The sequence below is a fragment of the Zalophus californianus genome, chromosome 9 (genome assembly GCF_009762305.2).
Source record: "Zalophus californianus isolate mZalCal1 chromosome 9, mZalCal1.pri.v2, whole genome shotgun sequence".
NCBI classification, from domain to species: Eukaryota; Metazoa; Chordata; class Mammalia; order Carnivora; family Otariidae; genus Zalophus; species Zalophus californianus.
In genome coordinates this window covers 98,319,232-98,334,380 of record NC_045603.1, presented here as the reverse complement: position 1 = coordinate 98,334,380, position 15,149 = coordinate 98,319,232, and the positions used below count along the sequence as shown (strand labels likewise).

The 15,149-nt window shown below is 52.6% G+C and overlaps 1 protein-coding gene across 7 annotated transcripts in view; it reads right to left on the bottom strand.

Annotated features, from left to right (window-relative positions):
* CHD4 (chromodomain helicase DNA binding protein 4) overlaps positions 1 to 13,843 on the bottom strand; it is a 30,218-nt gene extending 16,375 nt beyond the window's left edge. For 4 of the 7 annotated variants that reach the window (XR_004820284.1, XR_004820285.1, XM_035729218.1 and 1 more), the window contains exons 1-22: positions 13,694 to 13,843; positions 12,633 to 12,810; positions 8,941 to 9,062; positions 8,524 to 8,739; positions 8,186 to 8,304; positions 7,829 to 8,070; positions 7,444 to 7,571; positions 7,061 to 7,196; positions 6,729 to 6,907; positions 6,305 to 6,544; positions 5,216 to 5,419; positions 4,890 to 5,095; positions 4,400 to 4,531; positions 4,223 to 4,319; positions 3,106 to 3,297; positions 2,427 to 2,627; positions 2,099 to 2,236; positions 1,696 to 1,817; positions 1,428 to 1,601; positions 954 to 1,095; positions 729 to 860; positions 496 to 613 (exon numbers count right to left, since the gene is read on the bottom strand). Coding sequence is in view for 5 of the 7 variants with exons in the window: in XM_035729218.1 (XP_035585111.1) it covers positions 496 to 613; positions 729 to 860; positions 954 to 1,095; positions 1,428 to 1,601; positions 1,696 to 1,817; positions 2,099 to 2,236; positions 2,427 to 2,627; positions 3,106 to 3,297; positions 4,223 to 4,319; positions 4,400 to 4,531; positions 4,890 to 5,095; positions 5,216 to 5,419; positions 6,305 to 6,544; positions 6,729 to 6,907; positions 7,061 to 7,196; positions 7,444 to 7,571; positions 7,829 to 8,070; positions 8,186 to 8,304; positions 8,524 to 8,739; positions 8,941 to 9,062; positions 12,633 to 12,732 (3,340 nt within the window). In the remaining 2 variants the exon portion in view is untranslated. Of the gene's footprint in view, positions 1 to 495; positions 614 to 728; positions 861 to 953; positions 1,096 to 1,427; positions 1,602 to 1,695; positions 1,818 to 2,098; positions 2,237 to 2,426; positions 2,628 to 3,105; positions 3,298 to 4,222; positions 4,320 to 4,399; positions 4,532 to 4,889; positions 5,096 to 5,215; positions 5,420 to 6,304; positions 6,545 to 6,728; positions 6,908 to 7,060; positions 7,197 to 7,443; positions 7,572 to 7,828; positions 8,071 to 8,185; positions 8,305 to 8,523; positions 8,740 to 8,940; positions 9,063 to 12,632; positions 12,811 to 13,693 lie in introns of those variants that run through there. The other 3 variants (XM_035729221.1, XM_035729220.1, XM_027593356.2) reach the window with 3 other exon arrangements.
* Positions 13,844 to 15,149: the final 1,306 nt, after the last annotated feature.

Below are 15,149 nucleotides of genomic sequence, written 5' to 3'. Positions count from 1 at the left end.
AGTCTTGGTCCCTCTGTGGGACTCAAGATACAACGAAGAGGGTTAAATAAAATGCTCTTCGTGTGGCAAAAAAGAATGAAGACTCCAAAGGAAAAAAAAAATCTGCTAGGAATAGTCCAATACATTCTTTCAATCAAGGCATTCAAAAGCTTTATTCTTCCATTCACAATTGACAAAAACCCTAAAGAACCATACAAAAAAGCAGACAGACAAAAACAAGTGATCCAGGGGCGCCTGGTTGGCTCAGTCATTAAGCATCTGCCTTCGGCTCAGGTCATGATCCTGGGGTCCTGGGATCAAACCCCGCATATGGCTCCCTGCTCGGCGGGGAGCCTGCTTCTCCCTCTCCCACTCCCCCTGCTTGTGTTCCCTCTCTTGCTTTGTCTTTCTCCGTCAAATGAATAAATAAAAAATCTTAAAAAAAAAAAAAAGTGGTCCATGCAAAGACATGAGTAAATGAGAATGCATGGACTGAAACCACTCCCTCCCACTTACCATTGAAGCGGTCAATGGCCTCTTGCCGCATGTTCCCAGTGATCCCACCGTCGATACGTTCATATTTATAACCTTCATGTTCCAAGAAATCCTCCAACAGGTCCAGCATTTTGGTCATCTGGAAAAGGAGCACAGTTCAATGAAGGGGGAGTCAGACGACAGTTGCTTTCCTCGCGTCGCTGAGGGCGGTCTACTGCTTTCTCCTCAAGCTCCCAGCCCAGCCCACACAATACCTGAGAGAAGATGAGTACACGGTGCCCACCCTCCTTAAGGTTCTTGAGCATCTTCTGAAGCAGCAATAATTTCCCCGATGCTCGGATGAGGGCACTGCCATCATACATGCCATTAGGCATTTTAGGGGCTTCCTGAGAAAAGAAGCCAAAAAGAAACAAACACTGAGCCAAATGGAGCAACTCCAGCGCAGTGGGGGGGGGGGGGCGAGAGGAGACAGGGCGTACCATCGCAGCCACAGGGAAGAGGTATGGGTGGTTGCAGCACTTCTTCAGATCCATCACCACATTTAGCAGAGAGACCTGGTTGCCACCACCTCGAGCATTGAGGGCTTCAAAATTTCGAGTAAGAATGTACTTGTAGTATTTCCTACATGGACAAGATGGAGAATGAAGTCAGACTCGAGAGTCTTTAGAGGACTCCTAACCTTTACATGACTCAAGACACAGTCCCAAGGTCTGAGATCTTCCTTCCAACATATCTCACTTTAGGACCTAGCACCACCACCAGCACCATCACGTGAAGTAAGGTATTTAACTACATAAGAACTATGGCATGAGGTTTCTGTATGATCTCGCTTGCTCCCATCACCAGATGCCTGGAAGCAGAGTACAGGAAGGAATGAGAAACACTCTGCAGACTAGTAGGTGTCTAACTACTTTGACAAAATGGAGTCAACACTTCTATCCCTTCTGACTCACTTCTGCATAGGGCTCAACTCCACGCGCACAATCAGTTCTGTCTTGGATGGCATATTCTTGAACACATCAGCTTTGAGTCGCCGCAACATATGAGGGCCCAGCATGTCATGCAGTTTTTTAATCTGGTCCTCCTTGGCAATGTCGGCAAACTCCTCCAAGAAGCCTTCCAAGTTGCTTCAGAAAGAGAAAGGAAAGTGATATAGGAAATGGGCAACAGGAAGAATTAGAAGCAGAATTATCAGCTGATTACGGAGAAACACACACTTACTGGAACCTCTCGGGAGTGAGAAAGTTGAGCAGATGAAACAACTCTTCTAGATTGTTTTGTAACGGAGTCCCGGTCAGCAACAGCTTGTGTTGGAGTGAGTAACCATTTAACACCCGGAAGAACTGGAGAAGCGTATGGAGAAGGTGAAATTCAGCGAAAACAGAGTTCTGAGAGAGGACTGCAAACCGGAGCTGTTTCACTGCGCAACGGTTAAGCCTCCACCCCGCCCCCCGCCCCATCTCCATCTCCCTTTTAAGGCCTGGCCACCAAGGGGAATCACAAGTGAGGAGGGAAGGCAGACACCATTTGACCCTTTCCTCTCCTCCCAGGTCCTCCCCTTAAGGAGTAGGTGGTACTAGAAAACTCAAACTGGGGGCGATAACCTCCCTCCCTTCACTCTTACCTTTGACTGATTGTTCTTGAGCCGATGCGCTTCATCCACGATGAGGCAGGCCCAATCAATGGAACCCAAGATAGCCATGTCAATGGTGATCAACTCATAGGATGTCAGCAGCACGTGGAATTTCACAGATGCCTCTTTCTGCACAAAGAGGCAACCTGGTCACTAACGTTCAACCCCTCCAGTGCAGGTTAACCCAAGGGACTTATGGGGTTTTCCCTCCTCCCGACTGTTATCCTTCTGCCTCACCCCAGGGACTAGAGTCAGAAGGAAGCAGACTAAGCCCGCAGCAACAACTCCCTCTAGGGTGGTCCCCTTCCCACTGAGATACCTTCATGCGAGAGGCTTTCTTGCCACCACGAATGGCATTGTCTTCAAAGGAGAACTCGTTCTCTCGGATGATGGCACGGCTGTCTTTGTCACCCACGTAGGTCACCACATACATATCTGGAGCCCACATTTCAAACTCCCGCTCCCAGTTGATGATGGTAGAAAGAGGGGCACTCACTAGGAAGGGGCCTTTGGAATGACCCTTGGAGAAAGAAGAGAAGTGGTGGAGTAAGGACTGTGGGCCCCAGCACCCACCTCTACCACTGCCCCCAAGGCTGGCTGAGGACTGGCATGTGTGCTGCTACTCCTCCCCTCACCTTTGTCTACGCGTGAGAACGCCCTGCCTACTCCTTCCCACAGCACACCCACCTTTACAGAGAGTTTAACACCCGACCCCATCCTGTAAGTCTTCCTGTGCTAATTCCACTCACAACTCTGCTTATCTCAACAGGTACTTGTTCCCCTAAGAGTAAGGATCTATGCATCCACCAGTGATTCTACCCAGGGCCCCGTCCCTTCAATCTACCTCTGTGTACGTGTGTCTACCCTACTGTCATTCAACAACGTTCTTCAAGTTCTGTGACCAATTTTTTCCTTCCTTTTTCTCTCTCAAGAGTGTGAAAAAACCACAAAATACGAAATACCCACACACAAAACAACTAACAGCCCAGCGTTCCTACCTCCTTATAGAGAGAATAGAGGAAGACTGCTGTCTGGACAGTCTTTCCAAGGCCCATCTCATCAGCCAAGATGGTGTCGGTGCCTTGAGCCCAGGAGAAGCGCAACCAGTTCAAGCCCTCCATCTGATAGGGGTGCAGGGTTCCACCCGTAGCATCCAGGTACTCTGGCTGTCGCTCATACTTCACTGTTGGCTGAAGGATGAAATGAAGGAAGTCAAGAGCTGGCAAGGAACTCCCTTCCTTGCATAAGACAGCAGATGCTTGCTCCTCACACATCCTCACTAGATCCTCAAGAGCCACAAAGAACTGTGGGGAAGAAGATCCTCAACGGCTACTGTAACTTTGCGTTTGATTTAGGATCCTCCAGGAAGCAGAGCAACTAACCCATCAGACCGACTGAGATCTTGGTCCTACAGATCTCTGACGGAAGACAGCATCATATAGCCTCCCTAGCAATGCAGTAATTCTGCTAATCAAGATCCACCAGGTCAATAATCCTATGTTCCTCCTACAGTCCTCTTTAAGATTTTATTTATTTATTTATTTGACAGAGAGAGCCAGAGAGCACAAGCGGGGGGGGGGGGGGGGGGGGGGGGGATGGCAGAGGGAGAAGGAGAAGCAGGTTCCCTGCTGAGCAGGGAGCAGGGAACCCGATGTGGGGCTGGATCCCAGGACCCTAGGATCATGACCTGAGCCAAAGGCAGATGCTTAACCAATTGAGCCATCCCCACAACCCTAGAGTCATTTTTTTAACCTTAACAGTCCTTATGTTATATTACACAAATTAAACCCAGAGGAAATAAGCCATGAATTAAGAGTCAGAAGACCCAGGTTCCAGTACAAGTTTCATAAAAGCTTAGTTGTGTGACCCGTCCCTAGGTAACACTTCCTCAACCATAGAAAGTACCGTCTCCTATGTTTTTATTTTTCTGATGACGCAAAGAGAAAAGGACCATAGCATCTTCCTCGTTTAGAGATGTGGAGAAGTAGGGAAGCATTCTAGCTCTGAAACTACTACTGGCAGAGCCTCACTAAAAGCACCATCTGTAGACTGGAGCACACAAGACATAGCGTCCCACCCAACATATTGTACCCTCCTTCCTCTGCCCCAACTCACATCAACTGTAGGAGTTTCAGGAGGCCTCTCCAACTTCCTCAGCTTCACCTTCTTGAGCTTCTTGCCTGGTCGTCCTTCCTCACCCCTCATTAACTCCCTAAAGAAAACAGACATCACACAGCTACCCAAGGTCCTTCTCAGTAAGAACCAACTCCACACCTCAGCAAAGCCACCCACCTGTGGTTCCAATAGCTCTGCTTGAACAGGTCGTAGTCCTGTATCTCCACATCCTCGCTCTCCCAGGATGCCTGATCGTAGGGCAAGTCCCGCCACTTGATCAAGTAGTGGACGTGGCCCTTCTTGTCCACACTGAAAGGTCAAGGAGAAAAAAATCCTCAGAGCCAGACGGCCACTTCTCACTCTCAAAAAGCGCCCACAATGTATGTTCCAAACTAGACTTCTGGGAAGGCCAGATGCCACACATATTCAGAATCTCTACCACACCAGTCTCTGGACCTAAAATTACATCTAATCGGTAGTTTTCTCCTCTGGCTCAAATACCAGGATTCAGTCAGATAATAATAATAAAATGACATATCTCTTTCAAGTTTAAATCACCGGTGACATCCATTTTCTTACGCCCTTTGGCAGCAGTCTCCCAATGGATATGCTGCCTGCCTCCAGTACGCCCAAGACCAACACCAGTCTGGCCCAGCTCCACTGGTACCTGTGGTTGAGAATTCGGTGGATCATCATCCACTCAGGTTTTATCCCATAACGATAGAAGCGTTCCTCCATCTCTGCAAATTTAGGGTCTTTGTTCTTGCGCTTCCGGCTCTTCTCTTCATCACCACCAAAGTCCCCAGAAGGTGGTTCATCCATATCATTCTTCCGCTGATAGTTTCGGAACATCACTTGACAGTGCAGCTCCAACTGCAAGCAGGAAGAGACATCAGCCACCATGGAGTGGCATCCGCTCCTTCCAGCCACGAGGCCGTTTCTCATGACCCCCTTCACTGCAGCCCCCAGATGTCTAGCCTATCCCAAGATTACCTGCAGTTCAGACACCCAGGAGCAGTGCCAGTAAGACATGCCTTGCCATTTCACAAAGAACTGCCGCTCTGGCCGCCCCTCCAGGGGCTTGGGAGACGGAGTACTGGGATCAGCATCTGGAGGCCGAGGCACTGGTGTGGGAGATGGTGGCTGACCCCATTTCCAGATTAGAATCTTCTGAACTTTGCCCTTAAGAGCTGGACACTGAGAGGAAAAACAGGATTCAACATCAAATCATTATGGAGAAGAGGAAATGATACAGCCCATAAGCCTCAACCTTATCAAGGGATTATTAAAATCTCATTTCAAGAGGTGCCTGGGTAGCTTAGTCCATTAGGAGTCCAACTCTTGGATTCAGCTCAGATCACGGTCTTGGGGTCATGGGATCAAGCCCCGCATCGGGGCTCAGTGTGGAGTCTGCTTGAGATCCTCTCCCTCTCCCCGTCCGCACCCACCCCCGTTCGTGCTCTCTTCCTCTCCCTCCCTCTTAAATAAATAAATAAGTCAGTCAGTCAGTAAGTAAATAAATAAATAAAATTCTTAAAATCTCATTTCAAGAAGAACCATTCTAGGTAAAGAATAACAGAATTCCCTCTCCACTTCTGGACTTCATCCAGAATTTGAGTGACACTATCACTCCTATCTGTTTAACAGAGCCTATAGCTAGACTTCAACAATAACCCAGAACAAGGAGAGCACAGAAAACCGCCAGACCTAGAGCCCAGAATTCCTCTCGTAAGCAACTGAAAAGCAATTAAGTGACCCTATTAGCCATTCCAAACTACCAACACCCCAAGGCTGGGTGCGAAGACAGAATGGATGCCTTAGGCTGGAAGAACACTGCTTTAAGAACACCCCTTAAAAGGGCTGGCAAAGCATCAACTCTGTCCAAAGTTAATCCTGCATTTTCCCAAAGCTATCCCCAGACTACACGAGAAAGGAAAATAACCTGTCTCAGGGCTAAAGACAGAGTTTTCCAATGACCTCTCCTGCACCCCAGCCCCCCAAAGCCTACATATAAAAGAGGTATACCCTTCTGCTAGACTACACTCCCCACACCTCCCACCTTGGCTGGGGTCAGTCACTCACCGTACAACGGGGACAGAGCCATTCACCATTAGGGATCTCTGGAAGTGGGGGGTTCAGGCAGTGGATGTGGTAGGATGAAGGACAAGTGTCACAGCAGAGCAGCTCCCCACCATCCTTACAGACACGACAGAATTCCATATGGTGGTCATCCTCCTCTTCTGGGTCTCCTCCAACCTCTTCCAGGATCTCCTCACCCTCTGAATTGTCCTCCTTAGCCTCCCACTGGATGCCTTCCTTCTCCTTCAGTAAAGGACCACAGTCAGATTATTACCACCCCCCACCCACCCAAGTCAGAACCATACCCAACATTCTTTTGAATGCTTCCCGAAGTCCACACCAGCAACACTACCCAGCCCCAAAAGATCTCTATCACCCCACCCTTCCTCTTGAGGGTTCCAAAGGGCCACAGTGGCCAGGTACTCACGCAGTGTGGGCAGCTCCACTTGCCCTCAGGAGCCTTCTCCATATCCGGATCCAGGCAGACCATGTGGTAAGCTCGGGGACAGGTATCACACAGGATGATCTCACCGCCTTGCTGGCACACCTCGCAATAGTCCTGGTGGTCTGTCTCATAACCATCCACAGCAGTCACCTCCTCCTCGCCTGGGCAAGGAAGAGGGAAAGCCCAGTTATTAGAAAAAAACTACCTCCCCCCACCCCTTCTAAAATAAACCCAACCCCGATCTCCTTAGGGAGATTCTTCCCCAGTCATCCCCACCCCATCCCACCACACACAGACCCAAAAAAGAAACACACCTTTCTTTTTCTTTTTAGCGGTTCGCAGTTTCTTGCGGCTGCGGCTACTGCGGCTGGTGGAGCCGTCAGAGACGGAATAGCTATTGATACTGGCGTCATCGAAGTCAGACTCCACATCTAAGTCATCATCCTCACTCTGGCAGAAGGAAAAGAAAGAAGGTTAGAGCTTGAAGCCAAAGGGAAGGAGAATGCTAGAGAAGAGATCACCTCTTACTAGGGGTGCTAGAATCCCAGCAAGGATGGTCACGTAAGAAGCCTAGTCACCGTGTCCTGGGGCCAACAGTCCCCACTCTTAGGTGCCTACCGTGAAGGCTAGACCCGGACATAACGTAACATCGTACCAGACAGGGCACCCTCACCACAGGGGTGGGCTGGGCTCTCACCGAGGATCTCTTACGCTTAGAACCAAAACCTCCCAGCTTGATTTTCAGGGGAGCCACTTTCTTGGGTTTAGGCTTCTTGGCATCAGGTACCCGAGGGCTGCCCTTGGGCTTCCTCCGAGCATTGGGACCTAAAATCAGACGAGCACAAGTAAGATCATATAATCCAAACGCACGACAAGGCAGAAGATTGGGAAGATAATACAATGTTCTCCACCTGAGCGGGTTTCCCCATGGCCCAGCTTCCCAAATTTCCCTCGTAAATCCAAGATTCATTTCCCCCTCACACTCCTCTATCTTGAGGATGACAGAAAAGCATCGCCATGCTTCCTCTGTCTTCAACATCCCACACCCACACCATCCCGCCTCACAACGGGTCCCATTTCACCTTTGCCCTCCTTGGTCTTGGCCTTGCGGATAGGCACCTCCACAGGGGGAGGAGGTGGGGCAACTTCAGTGGCCGTCACCATGCTCTCCACCACAGCCACTGCCGCCGCCGCCGCCGCCGCCACTGAAGCCCCAGAACTGCCTTTGAAGGGATTGTTCGTGCTGAACTCACGCCACTTTGCACCCAAAACCATCATCATCTTGGAGACAGCAATCTTGGGGTTTTTGGCAGCAATGAGGGGTCTGGTGGAAAAACGGACAGGAACAAAGAGGAAAAACTTTAAGAATAAAAGAGGAAGAGAAGCAAGAAAATACTATACAAGCACTCTCCTCCCCGGGGCCCAAGACCCTCCTTTACCGGACAAACTGGCTGAAGGCCTTGTAGTTGGTGAGGGTGCGGTAATCCTCCTCTGAGAACACATGGTCAATGTCTTCCATGCCCCAGTCTTCCAGGAGTTGGGCGGAGGATTTAGGCTCCTGCAGAGAGAGCAAGGTCAGGGACCTGACACCTAGTGCCCACATTTGCTAAAGGGAACCTGAGCTGAGACAAAGGCTTGCAAGCCCAGGGGAGGGGAGCGGAGAGAAAATCATTACAAACGGCGAGAGAAGACACTCGAAGGGGCAATGCAGTATGTGGGGGACAAAGGACAGGGCTGCTGACAGCAAGCACGGAACACAGGACAGAGGTCGAGGCACCTTTGAATCATCGTCATCGTCATCCTCCTCCTCCTCTTCCTTCCGCTTGGATTTGCTCTTCTTTTCTTTCTTAGGTCCAAGCTTCTTCTTCTTCTTCTTGCCAGGGGTATAGTCGCTGCCCTCACTGTCTGAGCGCAGAGCCACCTCTTCCTCCTCCTCCACAAACTCCGGCCCCTCCCCAGAGCTGTCCCCCAGCTGCCGGCATAAGAGCATACGCTGGAGCAGGGAAAGGGGAGAGGGAGACAGACACACACATGCTACACACATGCTGACCTCAGGACAGCCCTGAGGCTCATCCCCAGGACCTGGGCCCACCACTCTAGAAGAAGAAACAAATGCCCCCCGCCCCTCAACCGTTCTCATCAGAGCTTCTCCCTTCTTCTTCTTATTCCCCAAAACATCCAGTCACCCACTCACCTCCTTTTTTTGGCGCTTGCTCTTAGGGATTTTAGGGTCCCGGGGTTTCTTAGGCTTTTTCTTCTTCTTGAGCTTTGGAGTCTCTGCTTCTGACAAATCCTCTTCTGGGTCCTCTTCATTTTCTACGTATATTTGGCAGAGAGAGGCAGGTAGAGAAAAGATCAATAGCAAAAGGTTAGAGCCTAATCCAGAGGCTTTAGACTATTCCCCCACCTCTTGTCCCAGATTCCACTGAAGAGAACTGCTATACTCACCACAGAAGGAAGCTGATACTCAGGACAAAAACAGACAAAGAGAGAGCTGTATATACCCGAAATAGGCCTGTCAGGCCAGATCAGGCCCACCTCGGGCAGCTGTCCAGACCCCTGCCTCCTTTCCCTCATCCCTAACAGGAGTCCTCTATATGTGCACCAGGGCGGCTGAAGCAAGCTGCTTAGAGTTAACCAAATAAGAGAAATAGGTCTAGACCGTCCTCTAACTGTCCACCAAATAGCCTACAAACCAGGGAATGAAAATGAAAGGTCCTACCCGTAAGGCAAAAACGAGAGAATACACCTTCACTACATTCCCAGAACGCTATCAATGTCCAGGGGTCCCAGAAACCACACCCTTCACTACCCACTTTGGGTCATCATTGCTTAAAACCACCAGAATCCTCAAGCCCCAGGTTCAGTTGTCAGCCCAGTATCACACCCACTCCCAAACATAATTTCCTTTCCCCATCTCCAGCCCCACTGTTCCTCCCCAGCTTCTCCTAGGTCAGTAGCCTCTTCTCCCCAGGGGCCCAAATCAGCCCAGCTGTCACCATCTCCTCCACACGCCACCCCCCCATCCTCCTCCCATCTGGCTCCACCTCCTCCCCTGGCTGGAAGCACACACAAAGCCTGGGGTAATACTGAGAGCTCCTGGGCAGGGATAGGTGGGAAGGGGCACGAGGGGGGGGAGAAGGCCAGGACGCAGCTTCCTTTGTAACTAACACACATTCACACCACCTCCCTCCTCCCTCCTCTCTCTCCTTCTTCCTAAGCCACCCCCGCCCAGGGAGGGGGGGAGTGGAGAAGGGAGTGGAGAGAAGGAGGGAGTGCCTCACCCACTGAGGAGAGGGAAAATGGCTCCTGACCGCAGAAGCCAGCCCAGGGCACCCAGCTGCCAACATAGGACAGGAAGTAGCACGGGAGGGGGGTGGGGTTGAGAGAGGTAGCCGAGGAAAGACTACCCTCACAAAGACTTCCCAAATTACTACCTGGCGCCAGGTCCACATGACACTTCTCCTAACACCTATTCTGGGATGACACAGTTCTCAAGAGGCCACTCTTAATGTCCTAGGCAGGGAAACCCAAGACAAACATGAAGGGTAATACAAGAGGGACTGGGTTACTCCGTCAATCATAATTATTTCTCCAATCATCAGGGCTAAGATTTAACAAAGGCTCAGTGGAGCTATGGTCAGAGCATACAACCTTCTCAAATTTTTGATATCCAGAAGATTTACCTTGAGGAACGGGAGCCCACGAGAAGTCTCTACAACTCAGTTTCCTCCTCACCACCTACCTCCCGAAGAGTCCAAGCCATAGATCCTAAACCACCTCTCACAGATGAGAAGTAGCCACCTAGCCAACATACGGGAGTGATGTCTACACCAAGAAAAAAGGAGCAGCACCTGGACAGTGCTGGACAACAATATGCTTCCTTCAATCCTACACATGCTCTTCGCCCCTGACCCCAGAACTAGCCCTAAAATGCTTCTGGCTCCGCCCTTCCTGAGCAAGGCAGATACTAGGGAACATGAGACATTAAGCTTGACAAAGCACCATCAGCCTCCCCCCACTCAGCCCAGGATCAGGCCAGGCATAAGAAAGCCCCTCCCATTCCCTTGGGAATGGAACACCAGCCTGGATCTCACCAGAAAGAACCATTTTCTTCAGGCTTCTCCCCAGCAATCCCCATGTCGTCCCCCTCACTAATCAGTTACAGCTCTTGGTTCCTCGTCTCCCTCACCTCCATAAAAGCTGGATATAAGGACAAACCCATGCAGGTGGAGGGGACACCCATCCTCCTAAGACCCCCAAACTTCTCAAGCAGATACTGTGCTAAGACAACATGCGGCAAAGTAGCTGAGACTTAAAAGATTTGGGAAAGGGGCAGGAATGGGGTGTGGCAAGTGGAAAAACTGGGTCATGCTACAGCTTGGGGCAGAGTTCACCCTGGGAGCCTGCACAGCTCCCAATCAACACGGCGGCAGCCCCAGACCAAGGAGCCAATGGGAAGCCAAGATGTGGAACCAACATTGGCTGGATAGCACTACTACTCCTTTGGCCCCTCACAGAAAGGATCAGATCATATTACCTATACCCCCACCCCACCCCCACCTTGGGGAACAGCACAGAAATTTGCCACCTGGGCCTACACAGTGATGAGACCCAAACCTAAGTTTCTTATCCCAACAACTGAAGACTCAGTAACAAGACTGACCCCTCTCCTAAATGGCCTCAGTTTCAAACGAAGACTTCCAACTTAGAAGACGCCAAATGTAGAAACATCTTTCCCAGACCACCTCAACTTGCTGCTAAAGCTAAGGAAAGAGAAGGCAGAAGTGAAATATGTTTGATGGGAAACAAAAAACGGGACCGGAAAGCTCCGGAATTAAAGGAAAAATAAATATAAGCAGAGGATAAAAAAGAGGCATGAAAAAAAAAAAGCTCGAAAAAAGGTCAAGGAAACAAGTAGGGGACTTAGCTAAGGGCTCTTTAAAAGGAAAGACAGCCGAAAGAGACATCCACTTAGATGCATGACATCAATCACCATTTGAGAAGAGACAAGGGCTACTCCAATCAGGCAGGGTGATTATAACCATACGGGTTTGGCCAGTCCAAGGAGCCACCCCCAAACACAGACAGAACAACCCCCAACACACCTACACAAACACTTCATGCCACCAGCCCAAACCCTAGGCTCCCTGCACCGAGGCAGAAGCCTCTAGGAAAAAAGCCTATATTACGTCCACTTGCCACGGGAAGGGGGGGGGTGCCCAGGGTGTCACCTCTGTTCCTTTGCCCCTCCCTAGTACATCCTTCAGGCTGTGACATCCTACCCCTAGCCCCCATCATTTCCCCACTTGAAACATTCCAGCAATCTGCCTGGCTAAAAGCGCTGCACATCCCAGCTGAGGAGCGCAATTCAAACTTCACACAGTTGAGACAGCACAGAAAACCGGTAACTGATCAGAAGCTAAAAATAATCAGATAGAGAGTAACCAGCACTCCCTCTCTCCTTTCCACACCAGCAACCACAGGATCCTGCTAACACAGATGACCTGCTGGTCTCCAACATGCAATCCTCAACACCCACCCCCCACCCCCACCCCGCCTCCAGGGGTCCCAGCCACCTGCATTCCTCCATGGACCCACACAAGGTAAGGTCGGCCAGCCCAGAGAGCTCCCTCAACCGGGAATTGCATAGCATTCCTGAAGACAGACAGTGCAGCAAGCTTGCATCTCGGTCCCAGAGCCCAGGAGGCACATGGCTTCCACCCCCTCCCACAAGAGCTCCGCAGAAGGGAACCACTCCCTTCGGATGCCCTCCACCTCAGACTCTGCACAGAGAGAGAGAGAAACTCAACCCTGCCTCACCAGAGTCGCTAGGGAGGGCCCAAATGCCTCCTTCCTGCCCTGGGCCCTTGGGGAAGATGTTACCTGGGTGGGGTGGGGGCAGGCTGTTGTTCAAAAGTGCATCCATATCTTCCTCCTCGCTGCCCGCCGAGCAGGGGGACGGGGAGCCCAGGCCCGACGCCATCCCCTTCCGCTCCCGGCCAGGGAATTGGCCCAGCTGCTCCTGCCTGCGGCCTGGGGCCCTCTACACTGGCCCGAGTCACTGTGCGGGGGAGGGGGGAAAGAAAGAGAGAACAGTCAGTGACGCGCACTGTCCCCCTCCCCCACACCCACCCGCTCTTTCCGCCCACCACCACCAGCGGCCCCCCCACCCCAGCCACCCTAGCAGGGCACCCGAGCCACTCAGGCTGAACTTAGTTCCACACTCCTCGAGGGCAGCCCGGAAGCCGGCTCCCCAACCGGAGCCCCCTAGATGAGCGGGAGCGACGCCCCCGAGGGCAGGCTGGTGCAGGCGTGGGGAGGGGGAGAAACCAGGCTGGACCGAGCAGGGTGTGACGGGGGGTGGGGGAGGGAGGGGGGTCCGAGTGGCCACGGCGCGGGGGGGGGGGGGCCGGGGGAGGCGGCAGGCGGCGAGGCGCTCGGGGACACAAGGTCACTTGGGGGTGGGGGGGCGCCTCCCTGCGCCTGGGGAGGGGCCAGTCCCCAGACAGGGCAGCTCTCCAAAGCCTGTCCTCTGGGACAACTCAGGTTCTCCGGAGGAGCTGCGGGGCCGAGGGGGCGTGGAGGCTCGGGCGCTCCAGGGGGCTGGAGGCTGGGACGCGGGGGGCAAGGGATCGCCCACCGGGCAGGGGGCCGGGCCACGTGTCCCGGGGGGCAAGTGAGCAAAGGGCGAGGGGGCGGGCGCCGGGCATTGTGGGAGACCAAGCCCGAGGTGGGAGTCGCGGGGAACAAGACTCGGGCCGGCTTAGGGCGGGGGTGGGGGGGGCAGGGCGCCCTGCAGGCAAAGGAAAGGAAGGGTCGGCTCCTCTGGGCAGGGGGCGGTCCGCGAGTCCGGGACGTCTGAGGAAGGGGTAGGTGGAGGGATGAGCCTGGGGGCTGGTCGGGCTGAGGGGGGCGTCTCTTTGGGAACCCCGCGCTCTCCTCACCCCGGAGCCGCCGCAGGTCGCGCTGGGTCCGGCCCGGTGTCACTCCCGCTCCGGCTCCTCCTCGCCGCGGCCGAAGGGGGGAAAATGGCTCCGGCTCCGGCGTCGCCTCTTAAAGGGCCCGAAACACCGGCCGGGAAATCCCACCGCACAGGCCCCGCCCCCCCACGGACAGCCCATAATAACCTCAACCAACTCCAACCCCCCCCTCCACTACCGCCACCCTCCTCCCTAGGTCTCCCGGGCAACCCCCGCCCCCTCGTCGCTCAGGCAACCATTTGCCACGCCCCCTTCGAGCGCGCGCGCGCGTGTCACCCGGGCAACCACCCACCTCCTGGCCATCCCATAATACACACGGACACCCCCCCCCCACCACCACCACCACCACCCCCCCACACACACTCCATACACCTATATGCCAAAGCTGTTGACATCTCATAATATTGCAGACCTTTTGCAACTAACCCTTTCCCCACCTCAGACATCCCATAATAGCCATCCTTTGCCAACTTCTTCACTCTTGGCCCCTAATGCTAACATCCCATAATAATTCGTCACCTCTCCTTCCCCATGGCCATCCCATAATAAGCACCCCTCCCAGCACTTCAGCCTCACAGCCCATAATACTCATCCCCATCCCCCACAGACATCCCATAATAACCACTCTTCATCCACCCCCAGTTTGATATCCCATAATAGTCAGAAACTACCCCCCCCCCCCCCACATTACAACAACGGACACTTCGGCCTCCTCCCACACACATCCCGTAATAATCAGTTTCCCACTTTCTATACTGACATCCCATAATAACCAACCCCCTCGCCTGAGCTGCCCTCAGCCCCTGCACGCTAGGGTCTAGATCCTCACACCACCACCCTCAGCCTTCATACATTCATTCTAACTCCACAGCCCATAATAACCACTTCTTCTCTGTCAAAGAGATATCCCATAATGATCCGCAGCCTTACTGCCACCCTACAGATGGACATCTAATCTCCTTTTCTCTAAACGCTGGAAAGATATCCCATAATTTTACTCCCCCACCCACACCCCGATATCCCATAATAATGTCAAGGAGCCCATGGTCCACCAGACATACTATAATACTCCCAGCGCAGCCCAGTGTCACATCCCATAATACTTCATCTCCAGCCACCACCCCTATACCTACCTTTCCAGCCAGGCATCCCATAATATTCATATTCAAACCTCCCCCACCCCCACAGGCTGTCAGTCTATTCTAACACCCAGAGCCACAAGGGTGAAGCAGGCTACCCACACTGCCCTGTGCCGGCCCCAACTTGTACACACCTTTATCCCTTTCTGGGCCAAAGCAGTATCCTGGCATAAAGCCTCTTGATGTCTAGAACAAACCCTACCTTCCCTCATCCCATCATTTCCAGACACTCAGGGACTGAGAGTCAACCTAGGATCCCACCCAATCCCACCAAAATCCAG